Here is a 26,828-nt window from a genome sequence, read left to right as displayed (position 1 = left end):
TTTAAATCCAGTGTTTAATGGTCTTCTTTTCAAATATTGAATCATTTATGCCCAAAAATAGGCACATTACAAATTATATTTCTTATGGGTGAAACATGTAATTTCACAACATTTCAAACATGTAAATTGGGGTTTTTGGCTGTAACCACTCATGCAGTTATATTTTTCCTTTTATAATATTAATATTTTTGCTCCGTTTGATTATTTTTGTTCCCAGTTTTGAAACTCATTTATGCCCAAAAACTTATCAAAAGTGACAAATTAACATGTCGACTTACAATTGCATGAATATTGCGGTTAACATTCAAATTTTGAACGAAATTTGAACGATCCGCATTAAAATTTGGAGTTGTCCAATGTCCTGTCCAGATGCTTTTTACTTTCATTTGAAAAAATCTCAATATTGATCTACCAAATCTTAAGCTCATTGTTCCTGTGCTAAAGAGCTTTCCTTATGGTCTTAAGCGCGAGTTTGTTGATCCAATTGAAGTTTTTGATCAAATCCAATCATTGAACGTAGTTTCAGCTCATTTCCTTGCATGTTTGGATGAAACAAATTCCGTATTTTGTGAAATCAACAAAATAAATTAGTTGAACTTTGGGACAAAGATTGACATTTTAGGCGCAAAACATGCGATTTGTACCTAAATTAAACTGAATGAAAAATTAATCAAATGCTTAATTTCGAGCTCTTTATTTGTTTAGTATTTGAATATTAACCGAAAAATCGTAACAGTTTAAACACATTCCTGTATAAAATGAATAAAACTTAAAAAATCAAACGGTTCAACATACGTATGTTCTACCGCACCTGATTTCACTAGTCACTTCGATATTTTAACGATTAATAAACTAGCAGGTTTCCAATAATGAAATGAGAAATTTTCGCTACGGTCCTTTAATGGAATGCATTAAGCGATAATTATGCATTAATAATAATCAAATGACTACGAGGTGACTGACTTGCCAAGATCGATCCGCTTGAATGTACGGTATACTTAAGTGCATAACACCGTTAATTACTTGCTTCATTATGGACTATTTATTAGGAAAAAGCGCTTAATATCCCCTAAAACTTACCAGTTTTATGTTTATTCTGTTTTAAGTTTTAAGCTCGTCGTCGAAAAAATCCCGAACTTTCTTGGTACTACATTATTGCCATTATTGATCCATTTTTTAAGCGAATACGAACTCAAACATTAATCAGCCTAATAAAATGGAACATCAAATGCAAATCCGGCATTAAACATCAATTTAATATTGAATATTTTATTTGGAAATTAGCTATTAACCTTTACGTGATGTGCATTACCGGCAAATGCGGTTATAAATAAATCACAAGGAGATATTTATTAATTTATTGGAATTTACGGGGCGATTAATTAGAACGGGATTATAAATGCTATTTTCACTTCATCACCTAGTTATTTGCGAGTTTTATCGATTAGTAGAAAAACCCACTAATATTTCGAATTATTTCAACAAGCTAATCTAAACAAATCGGATACTCGATTTCCTTTTAATTCCATTGAAAAACCGGCTAAGGGAATAAAATTAGAAACTATATAATATTCGAGTTTTTGTTACGTAACTTTAGTAATGGCATTTCTTCATTCACTCGCCTTCACTCCGCTCACTTTAAGGGGCGTTGTCCTTCCTTCCTTTTACGACTGAGCAGCTTTGAAGATTGATCTTCACGCAAAAAAATTGCTTCATATGCTATTCCTTCATTTCTTTGCGGGTAATTTTTTTGTCTCCGGTGAAAGTTTTTTTCTCCAATTTTCCATGTTCTTTTTGCCATTCTAATTGATTTATGTAGTCATTCTAATTAGACGCTTTTCTTTAATTTGCTCTCAACTGACAAAAAGCAAGTAGTAAATTTCCCGTTTCCCCATTTCATGTCGGTGAACTGGAGCAGAATAAGTCGACAAGAAGAACGAGCATCTACAGCATTCTTGGAAAAAGTTTTTGCCACTCTCGTGCAAGAAAAATTGATAAAACTCCATCACAAATGAAAACGAGACCATTTTCTTCAATGGCACCCTTATTAAATTTCGAAAGTTTACAAAGAGCGAGCATTTATTATTTCTCCTTTTAGAAAGTGGAAAATTTGATTGACGCCGCAGAAAGCCGGGATTTAGTCCCCTTAATTATTTCTTCGCTTTGGGCTTCTACAATACATTCTGAAGCGCTTTCGTGCAATTTTCAGTAGATGAAAAGTTCAAGAGAAAAACTAGTTGCAAACTGCCAAATTGAGCAATGAAAAAATCTGAAAATACAGAGTGGTTGCTTCCAGTTGGAAAAAAATCGTCTATTGAAGTTCTGAGGATTTTGCTTCAAGAGCCTGCTTGTTTTACAGCGTACCAAATTGAAAATATATCAACCAGTTCCACATAAAAATCATTTAAAAAATGCCAATAAAGACTCAATAGCCTTGAGCTCAAAACTGGATAAATCACTCGCAACTCCATAAAATGTTGCCAAAATAACCCAAATTTTGAGCTCTTTCAACACTTGAACCCTGAAAAATAATTTCTGCCCCAGTTTGTATATATACATGGGGGAGTAGAACCGGATCAAGCAGTTACCGATACCTGCAAAGCAGCAATTTATTATCCTCCCCAAATCAGAATAAAATAGGCTTTCGTTCCGAATGTTCCGAAGCTCTAATTTTCACTAAAAGCTGGATTTTCTTCTCAACGAATTTGGCTGCAAATGGAATTCTAAATGGGCACCGTTTTGTATTGTAATCGGGAGTAATTTGAAATATTTCCACATTAAGTCGCGACAACTCTAATTGCTCGTCCGCTTGTCTTAAGCGCTGCTAACTACCTGGATGTTTCACATTTCAAATCGGGATTTAAAACACTGGATCAATGAAGGGAAATTTTATTAGGTTGCAGCGCGATGAAAAATTGTTTTGTTCGGCATGGAATGGAAGATAAAAAGTAATTTCCCATTTTCCCATTTCCTTGGGACCTATTGCGACGCCGTCTAATGGTTCCATTAAGAGTTTAGCTCAGTAACATTGCTTGAAACCAGAGGGTAATGAAGTTGTGGGCGTTTTGCGTCTGGAAAGCTCCGTCGGCATCCCAAAAGAATGGAGATATCAGTGTCGAGAGGAATATGGAATTTACATAATATTGCGATATGCATACTGGCTCATGAGCAGATTTACATATACTCTTTTAGAGGCAAAGTCGGATCGATTTTCATTGTGGAAAAATGTAAATTTTCGTTTTGAGGTGTCTTATCTTCGGAGTTTCGCGCCGCTGAAATGATAAAATATGTGCCTAAGAAAATTTTCATTTTAAATGGAAACGAATTTTTCATCGGGAAATGAGCTGGAAACGACTCTTATCTCGAAACAATCTTCAGCTTTAACTAGATTTTATGATAATTGAATTTGTGCTTTCATTTAACATTCAGTACCTGGATTATTCAAAGTCGAGTGCTCGCAATGTTCATTGGAGGGTCCGAAAAAATGTACTCTAAAATGGGAAAATTACTTTAACGATTCGGTGTCTAGAAGTATAAGCGAAAAAATGGTGGAAATGCCGAAGCCAAAATGAAGAATGTTCTTGTGTTTGTTGGTACGTTAAAGCGCGCGAACAGACTAAAGTAAAACTGGCAGCACGAAGCAAAAATGCAGATATAAAAAAAAATAATTTTCAAACACAAATCAAAGACAGGAAGTGCTCTCCAGGAAACTGTCCAGATTCTAATAGTTCGCCCAAAATTGCTGCAGCTTCGATCAATCGATGCTGAGGATAAAACGATGGTTAAAAAGGTTCACTCGCCATTTTAACTAAATATTTTTGTCCTAGGATTTGTCTGGAGTAAAGAGCATTTTCCGTATACATAATGTTTTAAGTTCTTAACAATAATGGATTTTGGCTATACAAAGTTTAAAACCCTCATGAAAAAAACAAGTTTTTCATAAAAAACTGGCAAAATTGAAATAATCGGTTCTTAAGCTTAACACTTTTGATAAAACTTTAGTGACTCCATTGGGTGCAAATCTGGTTTTCCTGCGGACCTTTGGAGATTTGCTAATAAAACTTCTTAATTTAGATGAATTAAAGTTGATGAATTAACACACACAGATCTACGTTATTTCTCATGTATTTCCTTAAAACTAAAACGTAAATCAAACAAAATTTTTCAAAAATGTCTTAAATTTACGAAATGAGGAATACAAATGGAAATTGCGACATTTATTGAACGTACTTTGTTCCATTGTGGGGTGCTAAAATTATCGCTTTATAAAATTCAGACGTTAATAATTTAATTACCGAAGTGAAATCGGTAGAATTTTCTGTAATAGACAAAAAGGTTGTAAGGAAGATTTTTGGGAAAGTTGTGAAAAAAATCACAAATATAACAGCAACACTGAATTTTTTTGGGTAAAATAGAGCACTCTTCACTGTACAATGGCAGTAAAATCAACCTTTTACCATGTTTGGTTGTTGACAAATTAATTATTGAAACCACGTCTGCACAATAAGCTGATGCATACAAAGAACAATTGCAAGCAGATTTTTCAAACATTATTAAAAAATTTGGCGATTCTACAATACAGTTGGAAACGATGCATCTATAAAGTTCAACTTTACGACGCTAAAATTATCGCTTTAGAAAATTTAGATTTTGCGAAATAAATTATCAAGTCAAGTACGCAGAATTTTTTGAAGCAGACAAAGTTTGCAGGCCGATTTTCGAAACATTGTCAAAAATGCACGAATTGAATTACAAAAATGAAACTTTCTGCTTAAAAGCGTTATCATTGCTCTATATAACAGCATTAAAATCAACCTTTAGTCAACCAGTCAAACTTTAATTAAATATTGTAGCGACGTCTGCACTATAAGCTGATGCATACGACGAACAAATTTTTCAAAATTTGTTAAAAATTCGGAAAATGTGTTCAAATGGAAACCACAGCATGTATAGAGCGTACTTTGTTCTATATCATGCTGCCAAAATCATAGCTTTCGAAAATTGAGATCTTGAGAAATGAATTATCGAAGTTAAGTGTGCATGGTTTTTTGCAATAGAAAAAAAGTCAGAAAGATTATAGAAAAATTAGCTAATATAACGGTAAAAATGGAACATTTCGCCGGAATAGAGAACTCTTTACTTCATCCAATGGTATCAGAATCAATGTTCTAAGATATTCGGTTGTTGACTAATGAATTGCCGAAATTGTCTGCAAAAATTTCGAATCTTTTACAATTCTGTGAAAATTCTTCTCATTTAGCTTCCTAATTTAGATGGTTCTAGGTTGATGAATCAATACAAACAAATTTAGCGTTATTTCAAATGTATTTCCTTAAAACTAGAAGGTAAAAATTCGACAAAGTGAAAAAGGTACATAGCAAAATAAATAACTAAAAATTAATGATTACAACGCTGAATCGTACGCAGATCCTTAAAATATTCAATAAATAAATAAAAGTTTATGTTAATATATAAAACAAAATGTCATGATAATACAAAATCAGTAAAATATACATACAAAAAAATCAACAGATCTACATCCATTTAGAGTATTATTGGCTTAAAGACTAATAGAGAGACTAATATAGAGCGGACATACAAAATTGTCCACAATTCCAATGTACATAACCTTACGTATAAAACTCATCGTTCATAGAACTTACATTACATTATATATCATAGATATATGGGACCAAGATCACCAGTTTCCAAAAACCGCAAAAACCAGCTCACTGTCTGTGGAAAATCGGGTTTTTTTGGAACAAACTTCTTGAGCTTCGAAAGTGGCAAACTTGAGCACCGAGGATGTTTTCCAAACGAAAACCGTCATTCAAGACTGTGGTTGTTTAGGCGCCTTTTTACTAGCTGGTAAATATTTTAATTATTTTGAAACAATTGGAAATTACCTTCCGAAAGCACGCTCAAAATGCGCATACCAGGACGCAAGCGGTAATACCCCACTTCGTCTAGATATTCTAGCACTTTGATAACTTCAAAGTGCAACTAGTACCAATAAACCTACACCAAGTTACCCTTAACCGCTAGTTAATCCCCATAATTACAATTAATATTAGGCTTGGAAGTGTCCTCAACAGTCCACTTAAGCAACCCGCACTGTCAAAAGGGCAAAAATGAGATCACATGACCTACAACGATTGCTGTTTGGAACCTTTGGGATTTCACCTCCAAGCGTATTTTATGTGAAGCCTCTACAGATTGTAAGGGTGGCAAAACTGGTAAACCAGCCGCTGCGAACGTTCAGTCTTCTTCATAATACCCTTCTTGTAGTACTGCCTGATTGATCTGCTCAGTTTGTCATAGTTCATGGCCGGCCGATTTTTCCTCTTTCCCCAAAGTCTGGCCACCTTTACTGAGTCTTCAATTTTGAAAATTCCTTTGGTCCGGTCCAGCCACCTTATGCAGGAACCGTGCGTCTGAGAGTTCGACAGAAGCTCTTTGAGGAACTGCCAAAGATGAATGTGCGAACCTGTGCGAGATGTACTGGGCTTGTTCAGGTCGGATGGAGGGTGCGACTCGTCATCCTCATCTGAAACAGAAAATTTTGGATAATAAAACCAGCAGACCAAACAACAAAGTGATAAACCAGTTTCCTCTTCGGGGCACCACTCCTAGTCGAGCGGCCTTGAGGCTGGTACCACTCTTGACTTACATATAGATTTTTCGTGCTTAAATGTCACCGTTCTGGTATTCGTTAGAAAAAAAGTATCAAATCTTGATGATTTTCTTTCGTCTTGAACAGAACCGCTTCTGCTGGTCAACCGCGTAATGATCGTAATTTCCTCTGAAATCGTAAGCGCTATTTCAGTCGCATGTTTGCTTAGCTAAGTAGCTTTTCTTGAGAACCCGCTAATTTTTAAACAAAGGCAAATATATAAATGGCCGAACCCGTTTGCCTTGGCTGGCGTTGGCAATGTGGTTTCTCGAAACCGAAAAAATCTTCTTATTGTGCTATATTCTCCCGTAATAAGGTTAAATAAAATTGTTATTCCTGCCTCTAATTGCCACTCGTTATATCGTAAAGCTTGCTCGGTCACGCAACACTTATAAAAGCATTTATTATAGCATTCAAATTGTTGTTGTTTTGTTAACAGGAATCCACGATAATCAATTTTAAGTGGTTTGCTCACCCTCCGAAATATCTCCACTGGATGCGTTACTGGGCACGCTTTCTGGTACCCAATTTTTCAGGTTCTCCTCCGAATAGGCTGCTTTCCAGATTTCCAATTGGGCGTGCAAAATCATGCCACCCTGAAACAAATTGCATAATTATGACTAACTCCTTTCTCCCTAATCTTTAAGATAAATATCCTGTTGGCAGGATTAACAGAATTATTTGCCAGACTAATTTAGTTTATTGCAGCAAATGAGCAAACCATAAACGGGTTTAGTTCACAAAAATTCATCAGAACAATAACGCAAGTGAAATATTGTTGCTGAATAAAATTCACATTTCCCTATCTAACGAGCCTAAAGTCGTAAGTTTAGGATGATTTGTTGTGGATTACTGAATTATTGAAACAAAGTCTACAAAATGAGCAAACACTGTGTTCAAGCAGATTTAGTAAAAGTTGCCCCAAATCATCCAAAAATGGAAATCTAGTTGCAATTAGTGCAGAATAGATAGAAAAGGTTTTTTGTCTAAATACGTGTGTACTACTTTAGGATGTTCTATTTTTGAAAAATTAATTACCCTAGTCAAGACTGCAATTTTTTTGCTGTAATAACCAAAGCGGATATTGCGAAGATTTTAGCAAAATGGTCAAAAATTCACCAAAAGAATTATAAAACTGAAACTTTCCAGTCGAATGGTGAGTAATTTGTTCTATACAAGGGTATAAAAAGCAACCTTCTGAGGTATTTGGTAGCTAACTAATTAGTTTTCCAAACAAGGTATGCACAATAAGCTGATGTACGCAAAGAATAATTTTTTCAAGCCGATTTGATGACGTCAAAAATTGTCCACATAAGCCATTTAAATGAAAATCCAGGCATCCATTCAGCACGCATTGTTCTATTTTTTGTTCAAAATCATGCTTTGGAAAAGTTCGTTGTTGAAACATTAATTAACGAAATAAAGGACGCATAATGTTCGGAAGCAACCAGGCGATTTGCAGCAAACAAGCAATCAGTAAAACTGATTTTCGGCAAATTGTCAAAAAATCAAGGTGTTGACTAATTAATTATTTAAACAAAGTCTTGAAAATAAGCTGGTGCTGGCAAAGTGCATGTTTCCAAGCAGGTTTCAACTAAAATTACGCCAAGTATAGCACCTGCTTTCTGTTATATTTTAGTGCAAAAATGAATGCTTTTGGTAAATTATGTGTTGCGGACTTAATTCTCGCACGCAGAATTTTCTGAAGCGAACAAACGAGTTGGCATGCCGATTTTCAAAAAATTGCCACAAATTGCCCAATCGACACCCAAAAGTGAAACTTTTATCAGTAATAGCCAGTGCTTTTCGCTATCTAATGGTGTAACAACCATGGTATTTTACTGTTGAGTTACAAATGGTATTTTACTGTTTACTTTTACTGTTGAGTTACAAATGGAAATTAATTACTGAATTCAGGTCCGCAAAGTTTGCTGAGCAACGTAAAAGGAAGTTATCTGGCAGATTATTTTTAAGTCAAAAAAGTTTCTCCAATCCAATCAATTTTTCTTTAAAATTATGCTAAAACCATCGTTCGAAGATTTTTTGGGGTGAAATTATTATTGAACCAGAGTATTCAAAATGAACTGACCCAGATGAACAAGTTTTGAAGCGTATTTTTGAAAATATGCTAAAAATCAGCCAAAACACGGTTCAAAACCACGAAAACTGCACGCATAGAGTGCACCTTCTGCTATTTAATGGTGGTCAGAGTTCTGAAGATTTTGGTTGTTAAGTGATTAATTATAAAAATCAAACCTACAAATTTTCTTGAACCTTACTGGTGGCCAACAGGCTTTTCGAAAAATTGTAAAAAAATCAGCGAATGGATAAGAAATATGAAACTTTACGCTTAACTAGAACGCTTTGTTGTCGATCCAGTGATACAGATGATTCCTTTCTGGGATATTTAATAGTTGAGTTATAAAATATTGAAACAAAGTCTGCCAAAAGAACTGATGCAAACAAACTAATTTTCAAGCCACCAACATTCCTGCCGACATATTGGAGACTATAGTAAAAACAAAACACAAAAAATACACAAAAACAATATTGGTAATGAAAACCGAAAACCATAAAATAATAATTTAAAAAATCAAATTTTCTTTGTTTATAATGGTATTTTGTTGAAATAAAAAACGAATGTGATGTCTGAATAGTTTAATAATCCTGAGCCTTTTCAAGAAAATAAAAAGTAATAATTAAAATAATGCATAAATATTACTAAAATAAATTCTCAAGCGTTATTCAGCAGGTTTTTGCAAAAAAAATCGTGTGCTAAATGGCATCATCTTTCTTGGAAGGCAGCGATTTCGGTTTTACTTTTCATTTCTACCAGCACTGGAAAAGATGTGGGTCATCCAAATTAACAGGTAGCAGACGGCAGGTAACAGTTATTTATTATTCTCGTGGAATTTAAAACGAAAAATCAACGTGAATAAAAGCTTACAAATATTACAACAGCTTTGTTGTTAATTTTACTTGCGGAGTTTTCGTTTCTATTGCTCAACAACTATTTTTTAGCTTCAAGAACTGAGCAACATTTTTAATACTTTCCAACTTGTAAAGCCTGTTTTGCCAGCCAAATTTGTGAAATGTGTGTAAAATTTGGTTCTCAGAAAGAAGACTATTTACATTCTTGTATGTTTATCTAGCATTTAAATCGATGCTATTAGTACATAATTAAATCTCACAGTCTTAATCGCCAGCCTGAGGCAAAAATAAAATAAATAAAATTGCAGATTCTGTCTCTAAGGCTCTATAGGTCGGTTCCTCTGCGATGGTTAAAGAGAATTTAGCTAATGAAATTACATAAAACTTTCCACTGATCTTATAGGGATTACGCAAAACAATAGCAAAATACCGTACCATGATCTACATGTAAACCGTATGACGCAGTGGTATTGTTTTTTACGAGCCAATTTGCAACAAGGCGCGGAAAATCGCCTATAAAACGAATTCCATGTGGTTTTCGATTAGGAATGTGGGTCGCGAAGAACCAAAACTTTCTCCTTTAAATATATACAAACATAAATTTCTTCTTTCTTCCATCCCCCACTCGACGAGCGGACATTCTTCTAAAGGTCGGTGAACGACATTGCCAGAAGAAACGAGTAGGTTCAAATGTGGAATGCGCAATTTGTTGACTTGGTAACAAAGCAATTTTGACTTTTACTTACTTTCTCAAAAGGTACCAGCGAGATGAAATAGATAATTGAGAAAAAACTGTTTGAGCAAAAATCGCAATAAACCAGAGAACACAACGTGTTGAATCATTGCTTAATTGCAGTAATTAAAGGTTGAATTCAGGCAATATTCGAGGAAATATGACATAATTGAAACGCTACCAATAATAGATATTGATAATTCCAGGTAAAACCCGTTAAAGATCGGATTTGTTAGCTTTGCTTTAATCCTGCGAACGATTGAAGCTTAATGCTGCTCACTTATTAAGCAACAGTTAATGGTAATTATTCAGTGAAGTGACTCACAGTTTTTCTTTGTTCAATGAAAGAATTGTACGTTTCAAACTAGTTTCATGGCAAACTATTTAATTAATAAATAGATTTTGATGTAATCACCGACAAATTTAGGCATTTACGTGCGTAAATCTATGAACTGAGAAAACACATTTTCATTTTCCAACAATTATTATCACTTGCAACCAACACAATCGCCCTAAGGCCACATTATTTATTGCATCGCGTTTAAGGTGTGTTCTGTCGGTATTTAGGTCAAAGAGCTAGATAAATCTGATAAATGTTTTATAAGGTTTTAATGGCGTTTCGCCATTACATGCGATAATTTTTCACAAGTATGCAAAACAACTTGTATTTACCTGTGCAGCTCTGCTAGTAAAGTCCTTTTCCGATAGCGCCAACAAGTCTGTACCGGACATGTCCCAACTTTCAGCTACCGGTTCCGAACAGTTGAATTGTCTGGACGTCCATCGGATCCAAGACAGGACATCTGCAGGGCTCCATTTTGATGGATCTGAAAATGCGGCTTTATAAGCACAAAATCGGCACAAAAAGGCGCGGCTTTTAATAAGTGATTTTAGATATTAGAGGGAAAACTGATTTAGAATAATTTTTTAAATATTATTTGCATTGAAATAGGTTTCCCCATGAAAATGGGGTGGAAAAGTGGCATTGTTCAAAGCTCGAAGTGTGCAGCATTTAGTCGGTTGTAATTTCGGGTTTTTCTTTACAAAATCCCTAATTAAGGCGGTTTTTGCAGTTTCGATGATTTTTTAGAGCATTTTCGTCAAGCTCTTGAGTTACTTTTCCGTTCATGTACAGGGTGTTTGCAACAGAATGTTCTGAACTTAGGAATCACTATAAATCACTGATAAATGCAAAACGTGGGTTTATTTTCTGAATTTTACAAAATTATGTAGATCACTGAAAAGCGTATTTAACCCAAAATGTTTTCTTCCCTGCAAGTTTTTTTGTTAAACAAGCAGTTTTTGAGCATAAGGGCAAAATGTGATCGAATGCATACTAAAGTTCATTACAAAGTTCACACTTAATTAATTTTTGACACCCTGTATACCAGCAAAACACAGCATTCAAAAAACGGACAAAATGGTTAAAGCTGCAAAAAAGTGACTGTAAAAGCAAAAAATTAACTAAATAATCAGATGTCTAGTAAAACGACATATGCTAAAGAAGAAAAATTTGCAAAAGAAGCCGTTATGAGGTTTTTGAAAAATAATCATGCTCTCTCATTTCAACTTTTTCTAAGTCAATGATTTTCGTATTGCTTTCATAAACAGATTGTTTGCAGGCAAAATTACTGAACCGTGTGGAACTTTTCGTCGGATTTCCTGTCGTTCAAGCCACAAAACGCTTGTTATTTTTGAATTTTTTAAAATGGACTGAATTGGAAAATTTCATTCAATTTAAACCATGTTTTGTCCCTTGCGAATTTTTTGTTAAACAAGTGGTTGTTGAGCAAAATGGCGAAATGCCACCGAATGCATAGATCTTATAAAAAGCCGCCTTTTTTTCGTTATTAATACTTAAACAAAATTGTATAGTATCAAAGCGCAAACTTTTTTATGCAATTGATTTTCCAAAAAAAATTTCAAGAAACTGAACATTTTCTCAAATACACCAACGAAGCAAAACAAATAATCAGAAAAATTGCGACAGTGAAACATCAAAGAGAATCGACTTGAGGTTGAAAGCGCAATAAATGTTCCAGACGGAGCAACAAGGAAATGGGCAAAAGCGGCGAAAAATGCAAAGTAACAAACGCAAAATAATAAACACTAGCAAAGAAATTAAACTAGAAAACTATTAAAAGCTTAACCGCGTGGATTTTTTTCAATCATTTATCAATTTATTGACGATTACCTGCTTAATTTGATTTAAATTTGCTGGCCTTTCCTCACTAAGTATAATAAATAGTTGGCAATAAACTTTTGAAGTCTTAACGCAAATTGAATAGAGTTTCCCAAGTTCATTAGCACATAGTTTAGTAAGATTACCATTAAACCACTCAGGAGTGTCTTTAACATGAAAAATAAATAACTACGGCCCTGAGAAATTGCCTTGAAACACTCCTGTTTGAGAAATGTGTGATTTTTTTGCTCTAATTGACTCTAATTAATAATGCACTGGAAATTCCCTTACAGATTGCGTAGGCATTCTATTGTCGATAAATTTGCATGAAGCCCTAAAAGACCATATCGAAAATGCCACATTTGCGACAATAAAAGCTGAAATTTAAATAATTAAGGTTCATTAAGGCTCAGTCGTAATGCTGAAAATCAGAGCCCCGCAAGAATAATTGCATACCTCAGTAAAAAATGTTTAATTCTAGTATAGTAATCTTTCACTTGACCAAACCCACAAAAGAGCTTTAAATAAAACAATCAATTGGCTTTTAAAAGGAAAAAAACTTAACGAGTAGCATTGAATAAGTGCCAAATCACAATATCATTTAACCAATTTCCCGTCTACATGAAATTTCGGATATGAAAAAACGCGATACAATCTATATCCTCTAGTAGTAGTAGTTGCTGACCGCGCCCATACATTATTATGAAATGGCTGTTTTCGATTTTTTCTCAATATAAATAATAACAATAGGAAGTTATTTATGGAACTGCTCCACCCACTGTCGGTATAAAGAAATAACTGGAAGCTATTCGGATTGTTTAAGGCGGTTCTTGGAACTGATTGTTTATGTATGTAGATCTATAGATCTGTAGAAGCTGGCGCCATTTGAGCTCCACAGGCAGAAAAGTTCACAAACTAGACGCAAAGATGCGGTTTGTTGTTTGAAGCAACAACAGATTTATTCGGTGAATTAGCGAAAAAACAGCAAACCATTCGGCAAATTAACTGCTGGCCTTCGAACCAAAACCACACCCTATTTGAGACAAGTTTTTATTGGCTGTTTACGTCTTCGGTAGCCTGTTGACAAAAAAACTCTTAACAATAGCGCGTGTTACAAGAGTATCCACTTAACAGTGGAATTGAGGCCTATATTTGGCTAGGCTGATAAGGTTTGTTCTCAGAACGCTACGCAGTTTCCGACCACCTACAATTAGCCGATTAGATTATCACCTACTGAATTTTCACTGTTTTGATACATGATCATGATTTGGAGATTCCAAATGTTTACACAGTATAATCAGAGAAATCACATTTTCAATTCATTAGCAAAATTATCCGCAATCACCGAATAAATATTTTGGAAGCTTCCCGAGCTTTTCCCATAATTAAGGAATCGGTTACAACTGCTTCTTACTGGATGGAATCATTATAATTTAATTAAAACTTAGCAGTTCGACCTGGCCCTAATGCGTTAATAGTCTTCAATGCTTGAACTTGGTATTCATTTATTTTCTACAGCAAAATTTTCAAAAAAGCGTTTTGAAAATTAGCTCTGAACAGTAAGCGATTATCAGCTACATCAATGCCTAGTAAAAGGGAATTTCTTTGAGATTTTATCCAATTTTGGTTTGGGAAAAAATGAGGCAAATTCAGAAGAATAAGAGCAAAGTTGATGAACACGTAGGACATTTGGAAGAAGAATAGGCATGTGAAGCACCTATTATTTGGACAAATGTTATTCCTCTAGATGAGCCAAACTGAGAATAATCCTTCAGATAAATGGGCAAAATGTAACTTAAAGAATCTAGGAGAAGATGGTGACGATATAGAACAGCACTGAAGAAGATTGTGTCTGCGAAGGTAATGAACATACAGAATATTTGAATCAAAAACAGAGAATTGATGCCGATAATAGTTTGAAAAGTTTTGTTCTTCCAGATGAGACAAAAAATGTTGATTTTGAATGTCAATCATTTAATTAAAGATTTTGTAAAATTGCTCTGACCGTGAGTGTTCAACTATCAATGCCAGGTAAACGCAGATTTTTTGTGCAATGTTCCGATCCATAGCAGGAATACTTTTGAGCGCCTCAATTATGTTGTTTCTAAGCCTAAAGCGAATAATTTTCTTGGTTCAAAAGATTCTAACCGTAAATGACCAATAAACGTCCAATGGTGTCGTTATCAGAGCGAAATCAACCAACATAAACCACTAAGGGCTACTAATTTTAAATAAAAGTCTTAAACAAGAAACTTTTCTTCCCAAGAAGTATTGTAACTTCTTCCCTTCCACTCCAAGCTCTGTTTTTTTCAAAATTTTGCCCGTTTTTACCTAATCACTATCTTCGACTTCCAATTGAATACACTGCTTTTTCCCACAAAGCAGACACAAACTTAATTCCCTGTTAACAAATGCTCAATATCAGTGTAGCAAACGCCATTTAAAATAATGGAAACCCATTAGTTTAAGCCACGATGAGGCAGTTTGCAAAGGTTGCATTACTCTGGAAATTGCCAAGACGTGACCACGCTCACATTAAGCACAAAAAACTGTTTAACATTTTTTAAAAGCCGTCATTCCTAACTGTTCATCGGCCAGTAAATCAGTCCACATTGCCCAAGAATATGTTAAATGAGCGACTCAAGGTTTCTGCATTTAAACACTTACCAGGAGAGATGCCCAATAGCGTGCAAGTATCATCCACGTCTTTCCTCATCTGTTCAATGGCTAAACTGAGCACTGGTTCGATGCTTTCGCGTGAAATTTGCTCGTCACAGCCCATAATAAGGTCCTCCTGGTCTGGTTCCTCCATTTTGATGTCTCCATTAACGAAAGTGAAGTCGATGGGATGGACGTTGAATTTTTTCTGAAACGTCGTGTCTCTGAGGAACTGTCTGAGCAGCTGATGGTCCTTTGGTGTGTCAGGTACGGTTTGGAGAAGCTGTTCTTCGGGTTTTTGGCTCAGAAGTCCTCTGAGTGTCTCATTGTTTTGCAAGTCGCCCAAGATTTCACTAAAGTCCACAGTGCTTTCCTGCTTGATTTGCTTCAGAGGCTCAAAGGCCAGATCGGCTTGCTTTGGGATTTGCTCAGGAGATGAAACACTGGAGTAGTTAGATATGGCCGGAGAAACTGGGCAGGAAAGGTTAAAGCTTGCCAAATAGTTCTCTTCCTTAATCCCGAATGAGACTAGGTTGGGCAGCGGAGAAGTGGAGTTGTTCAGAACCTCCTCCTTGATGTAGCCAGTCTGCAGAAAATCCTCGCAAGACGACTTGGAGTAGACAGAAGAAGGACTTCCAGTATACAGTGAATACTCTGGAGAACTGGGGTAAAACGTCTGCTCCCGGTAGGCTCCAAACTGATCATTAGGAGACAACAGGCCTTGCGAGCTAGGCGAATATGGAGACAACGATCTGGATCCAGCCTGCTGTCCAACAGCACTGGTCTGAGGCACTTCCAGATGAATGGGCGATTGAGGAGACAGATACTTCTTATTATCGCCCAACAGCTTCTGGAAATCTGGCTGGAAATCCGACTGGAACTCACTATCGGAGCTGGTCGATTGGTTTTCGGGCGAGCTGGGGTAGAAGGTGGTGAAAATCTTTGGCTGTATCGACGGGCGCTTTTCCGGCAATGTGGGGAAAAACTGGATGGTTGAGGATAGCGGTTGGTCGCCTCCAGGCAACAGCGACAAGTCAAAGTTTTCCGCAAAGTTGCTGTAGTCGCACGGCGGGGTAAATCCTGCAGATGGAACGGTTTGTGGCATCTGAAACACAAATGCAAATGATCAGATTTTTGATAATCAGATAAGTTTGGGACTAGAAAAAGATGGTTTAGACCAAGACGAATAGTAGGAGAATGAAAATTGGAGACAAATTGAAAAGGATTTTGAAACATGACTTACAGCGTAGCAGACTAATTCACATTAAAAACATTGATTACACTATTGAACCTGAAAAGGTGAATCTTTGCAATAACAAAGTGTTAATAAACGAGAAGACAATGGGACACTGAATGGGTTTTGTAATAATCGCGTTGACACTCTGCTTGCAATCACTTATAGTAATTTATTTATGGAAGCAACTTCAAACACACTTGTTACATTAAGGCAGGGATCTAAACAGACCGGTCGAGCTTTTGACGTTCGTATTTATGTAATATGTTCGCCATTTATCGGTTCGGCGATTATTTATTTTCCTTTAAACTAAATCTGCGTATGTCGAATCTAAATTTAAAGTTTTCAGTTCAACGCAAACAGTCCGCAAAGTTCCGCATCTGTTTTCAGGATGATTCTCCATTAAATCGCCTACCAGTTAAAGCACGTCGAGTAGCACCCCAAAAATCTGCAGTAATCAAGATCGCCACATCACCACTATGCGGACGTAATGTTCTTACGCACAACGTGATTCTGCACGTTACGTACGAAAAAAAATCAAAAACACTTCCTGTCCTTGTTCGGTGTCACGGTTTTTCCATCCTTCCCTCTCTTTTTGCTATAACAAGGTATTTTTGCTCACCTTGATATCTGACTAATGTTTTAAGTTTAAGATCATAAAACGTACAGGGAGTGCTACTAGTTTGGTTAATCTTGCGTTGAATATTTGCTAGCTGCTGGTGCATGTGCGATCACTTTGGTGTCGTCCTCGCATCTAATCCTTTATATGTCCGTTTGGTCCTGGGAATTTTTATTCAAATTTTTATGTATCTTTTTGTTTTGTTGGTGTCTACTTCTTTCAGAATTTTACAGTTCAGTTTTTCTGCCCGTTATCTGCGTGGGTGATATTATGAAACCAGCTTTCAAATTCAATTCAAAATTCAAATTTTTGGATCTTTTCGCCATCAATCGCTCACTTTTCATGTGTAAACATTATAATTTTATTTTGGCTTGGGTTAATCCTTGTACCTGGATTTAATCTTGTTTGGTGCCCAGTAAATTGCAAAAAAATTGTGTATTTTCTTAAATGTCCTTTCTTGTTTTCTAACTTCAGCGAAGTTTATTCAAGGAAACTGTAAAAACGAAAATATTTTTCGTTTTTCTTTGCTCACATTGAAGAAGCTTCGTTTAACCACAAAAAAACAGCTTCGAAATAAAAGTACAAGATTAACCTGCTACAGCCATTTCTACTCTTAAATCCATAGCGTCTATATAATATTCTTCAAAAAAACTTCAATGTTCAGCCAAACTAAGACCAAAAATATCCAAGGAAATATTGTTTTAATGTATGAAAACGGTCCAACTGGGCCCTAACCGATAATATTCAATGAGAAAAAAAAATAATTTAATTTAGTTAGCTGAATGTTCTTACCAAATTAGAAAAGATCCATAAATTCTGGCGAATTTTAGCGAAGATTTACCGAAACTAGTTCACTCTATAGAACGCGATTCGACAGTAATTCATACCAGATTGGTAGACCCGGTATTATTATTATTCCGCCATCCTGCTGCCATTTTTTTCTCATGGGGGAATTTCGTACTGAGCACACGACTGACGTCATTATATTCAATGTTTTTTTTAAAGTTCGCCATCGATTCACACGAATCTCAATGTGATTTTGTGCAAGTAATGACGTGGGTTTGAAAGAGCAGATTTCGAAGTGATGTTTCTCGAAAAACGTCGTCAATGATTTGGAAAGTTTGAAAACTGTCGCAAACTCAAAGTCCAGTGGACATAAGTCTGGATGTGGCGGAGGCCAAAAGCAAAAATTATAATTATCGGAATAGTTTTCGCTCTAAATTCCTGTTGAAAAGTTGATCTTTGTCGTTTGTTGTTGCTTGATTCTCAAATCAGCTAAAAACTGATTTCTTTTAAATCGCCTTCCTAACTGATAACCATTATGAAATAATCAAGTTCAATTGCTTCAAATCACGGTCAGATAAGGCTACATTTGCGCGTGTTTTTCAATCAATTCCACTGTCTTAAGTTGTATTAATTCCGATCTCCAAATAAACTCAATTTTGCAGTAATTTTTTGACCGAATTGCACGCTTTTTGAACGCAGTTATTTCATAGATCCTGCGGTTGGCAATGTGCACTAATTGAAAAACAATAAAAACTGAGCAGTTACAGTACAGTTGATTCTTGTATAACGTTACGTAAAAATCAATTGGAATTTGGTGAAACGCTTACCAAATACTACGGCCCAACACGTCATCCGATTAACAGTTTCACAGAAAGAAAAGAGAAAGTTGAATAAAACGTTAATCAGTCGTGTAAAGTGCGAAAACTCCAACTCAGATGATGGTCTCAATTTCATGTCTCAAAGTGGGATTTGAGTTTGACTTTACTGAATTATTAGCCTGTTTTGGCAATCTTATCGTTTTTCATTATTATAATTGCGCGCTAATCTCTGCGAAAATATTGCGCAATATTAAAATTTTAGTGCATGCAAATGGCTTTCTGTTCTAAATGAATCGGCAAAACCATTAGAATCGAATGCGTTATTACTTCAATGTGTTCAAGTTTGGTTCAAAAACACAGCCAAAAACAAGCAAATACACTCCATGTAGCTTTATAAAAAAGTAGAAAAAATTTTTTAGAGTTTAATGGCTGGAGATAAGTATCTTCTCCAATCACACACACGTTCCAGATATGCGATTAGCAGGCTTTCTCTCCTAGTAATTGTAATTAAAACTACAATTAACTTATCTTGTTGTTGTGATAAGAGCAGATACTTATCGATCTGTCTGTATTTGTTTTTATTCCAATCGACGAAACCCCTGTTTTATTTCTTTAGCTTTTTACCGTAATGTTTTTCGAGTAATCTGGTCAGGTTTGGTAAATTAAAAATTGAGGTAAAATCCGGAAGGAAGAATACAATTAACTACAATTATTTGCTATTATTATAATTGTTCCTTAGGTGTTCGAACAATCGTGCAAATAACCATCAATTGTTTTTTCTGTTGTCATATTTAATCTGTTTACTCGCATCTTGACTAATTAACTTGAACGCTGATTTAAACAAATTAAATATAAATGTGTACAAAAATTCCATTACATGCACAGACACAGTCAGTCTCACCAGCGCGCAATAATTGTTCTTGGTCTATTTATTCTTAATTTTCCCAAGTAAGTTTTGTTCGGTTTGTCAGCATTTTTGAAATTTACTTTGTGAAGGACTAAATCAGCAAGACGAAAAAGAGCATAAATTAGACAATGAAATAAATACAAATACATACAATACCCTTTGTTAGGACAAAAGCCGCTCGATTGAGCTTGGATTTGGTGAAACGGTTTGAAACCAAAGTGAACAAGTAGATGAACAAAAACGTTAATTGAGTCTAAGAAAACAATGACTTTTAAGACAGTGATTGAAAATAAATGAGATGAATGAAAACTCTAATAAAATTCCAACTGGTAGGTATACACGCTTGAAGCAGATGCGTAAGGAAGCAGATGAACAAGAGAAACTGAAAATGAATAAACTTGGCTTCAAATGAATGAAAGCAAAAAGTAGCGGTTTGGCCAAATATGAACAAGAGACGAAGAAATGACACCAACAGAAACATTAAGAAAAAAACGAATGACTGCGAGTAGCAAGTAAATCATCTATTATCTATCTGCTTCACAAGTTATGAAGCAGATGAGCGAGAGGAAATGAAAGAAAAATAGAGCAAAAAAGAAGTCAGTAGTTGCGAAAGAAATAAAGGAGACGAAAGAACTAAAAACGTGCTTTATTGAACTTCTGCCTTATAAAAACAGATTATGGCTAAGATGAGCAAGAGATGAAAAAAAATTGGAGGAAAAAAGGACTGTGAGAAGCAAGTAAATGAAAAGAAAATGAGCTGAAGAAAAGCCCACAAGTTAAAAAGCAGACGAGCTAGAGAAAATCATCGACAAATCGAGTAAAACTCAAATCAGCGGCTCTTAAAAAAGTGACGGAGAAAAACGGAAACAAAAATAAGTTTTATTGAGCTTCCACCTTACATAGCATATTGAGGCTAAGATGAACAAGAGATTAAAAATCAATAGACAACAGAAGAATTGAGAGGAAAAAATGAACTAACAGATAAATTGGCTAAATAATTAATAAGTAAATAAGTAGGAAATGAGCTGAGTAAGAATTTGATTGAGTTTGTATCTGCTATCCAATATAAGCCTGTGTATAAAAAAAACAAATCAGCGACAAGAACGAGGAAGAAAATAGCGAAGATCTTTAGTGAGATGAAAACAGGTGAAGAAAAACTATTCAATTTCTACCTCTTGAAGCAGCTTAGGCAAAAGTTTGGACAAAATAAATTTGGCTAAATACAATTTAATGGACAAAAATTAGAGAAACAACAAAATAATGTTTCGGATGAAAATGTTGAGAAAAGCACATCAAGCTCCTGTTGCAAGTAAATGCCGATAGGAGGACAGAAATGAAAATAGCAAAAACAAAGAAAATAATGATTGCAATATTCTTATCTTTCCTGGGTATAAGTCAAAGTGTGAAGTAAAAATGTTGAGCATCGTTTATTTCATTACGTTTCGGCTAGACAACAGCGCCATCATCAGATTTAAAATTTACACAATTTAAGCAGACAAATTTAAGGTTTCAAGAATTCAAAGACCTAAAAGAACGTTGATTTTTACTAATCATGAGTTTGTGTAAATTTTAAATCTGATGATGGCGCTGTTGTCTAGCCGAAACGTAATGAAATAAACGATGTTCAAAATTTTTACTTCACACTTTGACTGAGACCCAGAAAAGATAAGAATATTATAACAAGTACACGCAGTCAGGAAAATAAATCAGAAAAAAGGAATAAATGACAATTAAGGAGCGAAATGAAAAAATACAGACAACTTTTTACAGAACAAAAATCCGAATATTCTCCAATCCTTTTTCAATAAATGGCAAGAAACGCCGAAGATTGTCTTCTGCTAGTGCTAGCGCAGAGTTGCGCTTGCCGCTTGCTCAAAAGAGAAAGATAATTGTCAGCTTTCAAGGCTGGTAGGTTTTTCCAAAAGAACACGTAAGACCGATTAGCGTACTGTTTTCGCAGTATCACCGTAAACAGTTGATCGGCAAAGTAAGAGACCAAGCAGGTATTCACTGATATTGAGAAAAAAAACATATCTTTGATTAAAAACACTGGATGAAAGTGCTCTGTTTGTTTCTAAGTGATAACCCCTTTGACTTGTTTATGTAATTCAGATTGAATATATTTTTGAATAAGTCGCTGTGTCGCAACAATATTTGGTCAAGTTGATTAGTAACAATTAATCGAGCTGACAAGCCGATTTATCCGAATTGTTTTAAACAAACATGCAAAACTGTTATCTTTTATTACATGTTAGAGATTATATAAATGCATGCAGTCAAATCAGTTTTTCTGTGCCAATATTCTGGAGGAATGGCCAGTGGCTACTTCCAAACTATTAACCAGAAGCAAAAGACACAAGTGTAAAACCCAACGAGCGGTGGAAGATTTAGTAACCTGAAGCTCCGCTAAATCCTCTTGGGACGAAACATTTCCTGCATCCAGCTTGGATTGATTAAAGTTTTTTTAGTATTAGCAATATATTTTTTTGGTGCAAAAACTCTAAGCCGTAGATCTTGCTTAACAACTTACCGACTCCATGGCAGTGTGCCGATCGCCCAACACCATAGTCTTTGAGATCAGTTTGAAAAACACGCCGCTAAAACTCTTTTTTCCGATCAGAATCCACCATTAACGGTGCCGGAAAAGCCGCAACAACCGAACCAAAAGCACAATTTTCTTGAGAGAAAACACTTGATGGCAAAAAATTGAATAACAATATGCGCAAATCTGCTACAATCCGCGCAGTTCGAGCTTTAGACGATGAATGTTACGCGATGGTAGATCTACTGGGCTCGGCCTACTTTCAGCAACGCTGGCCTCACTCGAATCCAGTTGGCTCGTATAGAACAAGAAACAAGTGAAAGATTATACAAAAAACAGTTGCTAGTTAAGACTCGGTTTGTTTCGTCTCAGATAAACCGCGGATAAGTTGGTATGGACACTCCTATGCAGATGCAGATATTTCAAGAATGCAACTTGTTGATCTTTAAAGTCTGGTTTTGTTTCTTTTGGGTCTGGATTATTGCCATATTTCTTTTAGGTAATTTACCCTAAACGAAAAACTCCTGAAACCCAGGGTTTTTCTTGGCTAAAAATAATTTCCATTTAGTTCCGGCGTCTGATCAGCTTAATCAAACAAAATAAAAGTTGCAACAGCCGTGATCTAAGTGGACATCCCAGTCCGAGATTGAATATTCATTCGGTCATTTGGATCATTTATTCTTACGTAATTTCCAATAGCAATCGATACATATTTACCATTGCAAATAGTGGAAAATCCATGCTTGAACAACAGATTCGTGGGCGTTTCTTATTAACAAGGTATAAATTTTCAATTTTTAGTCTGGGCTGTTTTATTAGTGATTTTGGAAGAAGATAGTGGCAAACTGGAGAACTAAGAAGATGAAGAACGCAAAAGAAACAAAACGCAACGATGAAAATTAATGGTAAACATGGATGATATTAATGAATATAAAGTTTATGTAAGCAAAACTGAGAAAAACTTATGAAAACGTCTGGATTTTAATTAAGTGAATGTAACCAGAACTAAACGATGGTAAAAGAGAAAGCAGTGACGAACTGAGAAAATGAAGCAAATACAAGATCAGGATAAAGAAGCGTAGACGCAAAACAATCAGAAACTGGAGCACAATCAAAGGAATATGAAACTGAAAAAAGTCTCCAAAAGCTATCAAGGCAATTGTGTTTTTCGGAAGCGAATATAATGACAAACTATGGAATGAAGAGTAGCGCAAGAGAAAATATTTTTTTTTGTAATTCCTCCACATCGCCCAGACTAAAACTTACTAGATTTTATGCATACTTTTGATTTATTGTATGCACACGCTGATATTAATTGCTCTGACTACAATGTCCTGGAACATGATTGATCGGTGTTTCTGCTTCAGTTGCATGTGCGACAACACACACGTTCTGGGTAGTTGGAATGCCAAAATTATCGAAAAAATGCTGCAACTTTTCGATCCAGTGAACAGAAAATAGGCGCTGGAATAATCAGATTTTTGTGGCATTTCAGAAAAATCATGGAATTCAATGGGCAAATAAGGAGAAATAGAAGTAAAAACCAACAGTCAATCATAATTATTAAAATCTCTATTTACATTTTACACATTACATATATCATACAGAAAAGGAGGAAATTTAATTTACAAGAAAAACTGTTCAGGTCTATGTACAATACAAATAAGAAAGCAGACCGATAATAAAATAAAATTAAAAAAAGGTAAAAGACATCGATTCACAAAGTAAGCGACAAATAAATTGCTAAAATAGTGTCTATATATCTACATTGATCATGGCATCGTAATATACAGAAACATGCGACTATAAACAACAGGATTGTAATATTTCTATATATCACGATCTATTGTTAAGGGAACAAAAACAAGTCGTTCGTAATAACAACCTTAACAAATTGTTAATTTAATTATGCGGAAACCAATTCCGAAAACTCCTCGATGCTGTTTGTTGCAAGGAGACCGTAAAATCTATACATTGATTATAGTAATAAAAGCATACATCCTCACAATCGTATGGTTTGCAAGATAGTGGAAAAATACATTGGCAGAAACTGGTCAGTTAATTTCGCAATTATCATTGTTAGTTGACTAGGAGGTGATTTTTTGTCATTTTTATTTAGGCTGGAAAACTTTTACATTTCTTACATACTTACAATAAATACACATAAGTTTTTCGAATTCACTTTTCGAATAGGTTCTTTCGTCGCAAGTTCGAGGCCCAATTAACCTCTTGCAGCACTGGATGATTGAGCAATGTTGCCTACCATACTAGAACCGGAACCTATCAGGGTTTGGAACCCTTTAGTTGCACCCTGTGAATTAATAAATGTATTACTAAACGCACTAAGCATTAGACAAGAAGGTTTTATATGCTTGCAATATCTCGATTATGCAATTTTTCGTTGACTCGAAACTCGATTGCTGAATTATTCGAGATCCTAACAATGGAGAAACGAAATTAGTAGTTGCAGGTTTGTTAGGAGACTAGGAGTTGTTTGTTTATGTATATTCGAGATATGGGTTAACGAAAAATTTCTATACGGTCTTTTTCGTTTATACGAATATGAAGCAAATTGTCTTCATTTTCTCCAAATTTTTAGTGACAGTCCAGTCGCAAAATCGGGCCTTTACAAATAACTGCTCTTAACTGAAAATTTTCACGTACTTTAATTTTCCAAGAATTTTGAAAAAATTTCCGCGCTTTAACAATTTTTTTCTCTGTGATGAATGTATTGTTCGCTTGGAGTCTTTGGCAAAAAAGTGATCATCTCAAAAACTGCAAACTAAAAATAGTTTTTTCGCTAAAATAACTTGATATAAACTGTTTTATATAATTTATTGCTAAAAATGAGTTGTGTGAGCCATGAAACTTTGGAGTTGAGAGCACCATCAGGATTTTTTTGTGTTGTTAAAGCAGATTCAGGTGGAACTTTCTGTGGTGAAACACGGCATTTTATAGCAAAAAGTGTGTCCTATCAACTCTGAAAGTTTGAACTGGGTGTCGTAATCAGAGAAACTTTTATGAATTTTTCCACTTTTTCCTGTTTTTAATCGTATATTATACCAATGGCCACTTTTTTGAAGTTTAAAAATTTGAAAAATTTGAACTTGAATTAGTTCATCTCTTTCACTTTTCCGGCCAGATAAATAAATTTACTTGAATTAATTCAAGGTGTTTTCTACGTTGGCCTAAAAACTCTTGAAACGTGAAGCTCTGAGAGTTTCGGATAGTGGTCATCGTCAGGCGTGCTTTTTGTATTTTCGAATTTATAGATTCAAATTGCTAAGTTTAGTAGGGAGTTTTTTGAAAAACTAAACTAGGCAGAATTCAATACGAAACGGTGTTTGATAGCAGACAGTGAGTTCTAAAAATTCTGCAACTTACAATCTGTCATCATAATCAAGGATGTTTTTATGAATTTTTGAGTTTTTCCGTGTTCCTTACCGCAGCTTTCAAGAGTAACTTTTCGGCCAGATAAATAAATTTACTTCAATTATTCAAGGTGTTTGCTACTTTGTTTGGCCTAAAAACTCTTGAAACTTGAAGCTCTGAGAGTTTCGGATGGTGGTCATCATCAGGCGTGCTTTTTGTATTTTCGAATTTATAGATTCAAATTGCTAAGTTAAGTAGGGAGTTTTTTGGAAAACTAAACTAGGCAGAATTCAATACGAAACGGCGTTTGATAGCAGACAGTGAGTTCTAGAAATTCTGCAACTTACAATCTGTCATCATAATCAAGGATGTTTTTATGAATTTTTGAGTTTTTCCGTGTTCCTTACCGCAGCTTTCAAGAGTCACTTTTCGGCCAGATAAATAAATTTACTTGAATTAATTCAAGGTGTTTTCTACGTTGGCCTAAAAACTCTTGAAACGTGAAGCTCTGAGAGTTTCGGATGGTGGTCATCGTCAGGCGTGCTTTTTGTATTTTCGAATTTATAGATTCAAATTGATAAGTTTAGTGGGGAGTTTTTTGGAAACTAAACTAGGCAGAATCCAATGCGAAACGGCGTTTGATAGCAGACAGTGAGTTCTAAAAGTTCTGCAACTTACAATCTGTTATCATAATCAAGGATTTTTTTATGAATTCTTAAGTTTTTCCATGATTTTTACCGCAGCTTTCAAGTGTCGCTTTTTCGGATAGGTAAATAAATTAACTTGAATTATTCAAGGTGTTTGCTACTTTGTTTGGCCTAAAAACTCTTGAAGCGTGAAGCTCTGAAAGTTTCGGATAGTGGTTATCATCAGGCGTGCTTCTTATATTTTCGAATTTATAGGTTCAAATTGCTAAGTTTAGTAGGAAGTGTTTTGGAAACTAAACTAGGCAGAATTCAATACGACAGCGTTTTACAGCAAAAAGTGAGTTCTTACGAGTTTCAATTTGTTACCGTCATCAGGAATTTTTTTTTTAATTATTGAGTTTTCCATCTTTGCTAAGATGTCTTTCAACATTCACTCTTAGAAAGCATTTTCATTTTTTAAACCACTTAATTGAAGCCCTTCCCGGTACTGTAATCGTCGCGAAATAACGCTTAAAACGTGAAAGTCTGAACGTTTCCTTTGCAGGTCATCATCAGACAGTTTTTAATGAATTCCTAAGTTTGAGTAGCAGGTGTCTATATTTTTAATAAGGATTTGAACGGTTTGCCAGAAATTAATTGATTTATAATTAAAAAACTGTTGCGACAAAGTTCCAGCGCATTTGAGCTAAAAGTGGGACCACGTTCCTAGAAAATTTCCATTAAAAA

General features: G+C 35.1%; 2 protein-coding genes across 3 annotated transcripts in view; both read right to left on the bottom strand.

Annotated features, from left to right (window-relative positions):
- Nucleotides 1-5,306: 5,306 nt before the first annotated feature.
- LOC109533579 (DNA-binding protein D-ETS-4) lies at nucleotides 5,307-22,391 on the bottom strand. 2 transcript variants are annotated; one of them, XM_019898925.2, is made up of 5 exons: nucleotides 22,072-22,391; nucleotides 15,187-16,282; nucleotides 11,010-11,164; nucleotides 7,149-7,269; nucleotides 5,307-6,547 (listed from the first exon to the last, which is right to left on the bottom strand). In XM_019898925.2, exons 1-5 carry the CDS (start codon nucleotides 22,105-22,107, stop codon nucleotides 6,210-6,212), a joined length of 1,746 nt encoding a protein of 581 aa, XP_019754484.2. In that variant the 5' UTR covers nucleotides 22,108-22,391; the 3' UTR covers nucleotides 5,307-6,209. The 2 variants fall into 2 exon arrangements, with proteins under 2 accessions (XP_019754484.2, XP_019754485.2); XM_019898926.2 differs by lacking the exon at nucleotides 22,072-22,391 and adding an exon at nucleotides 16,421-17,199.
- A 1,246-nt stretch (nucleotides 22,392-23,637) lies between these two features.
- LOC109533580 (mucin-17) overlaps nucleotides 23,638-26,828 on the bottom strand; it is a 36,062-nt gene continuing 32,871 nt past the window's right edge. Inside the window, exon 19 of the mRNA XM_048669476.1 lies at nucleotides 23,638-24,394. Coding sequence (XP_048525433.1) covers nucleotides 24,305-24,394 — 90 coding nt within the window. The 3' untranslated portion in view covers nucleotides 23,638-24,304. The remainder of the gene's footprint in view (nucleotides 24,395-26,828) is intronic.

This window comes from Dendroctonus ponderosae, unplaced genomic scaffold (assembly GCF_020466585.1).
Source record: "Dendroctonus ponderosae isolate FM_Combo_2020 unplaced genomic scaffold, Dpon_F_20191213v2 Dpon_F_20191213_1, whole genome shotgun sequence".
Taxonomy (NCBI): domain Eukaryota; kingdom Metazoa; phylum Arthropoda; class Insecta; order Coleoptera; family Curculionidae; genus Dendroctonus; species Dendroctonus ponderosae.
This window is presented reverse-complemented; position numbering and strand designations above follow the sequence as displayed.

Bases quoted from the DNA above. Each gene is read 5' to 3' on its own strand.
- LOC109533579 (XM_019898925.2), bottom strand. From the start codon at position 22,107: ATGGTGTTGGGCGATCGGCACACTGCCATGGAGTCG. The intron at 7,270-11,009 runs GTAAATACAAGT...AATTTGTTTCAG, and splicing joins TTACTAGCAGAGCTGCACAG to GGTGGCATGATTTTGCACGC. The intron at 6,548-7,148 runs GTGAGCAAACCA...TTTCTGTTTCAG, and splicing joins CAGTGGAGATATTTCGGAGG to ATGAGGATGACGAGTCGCAC.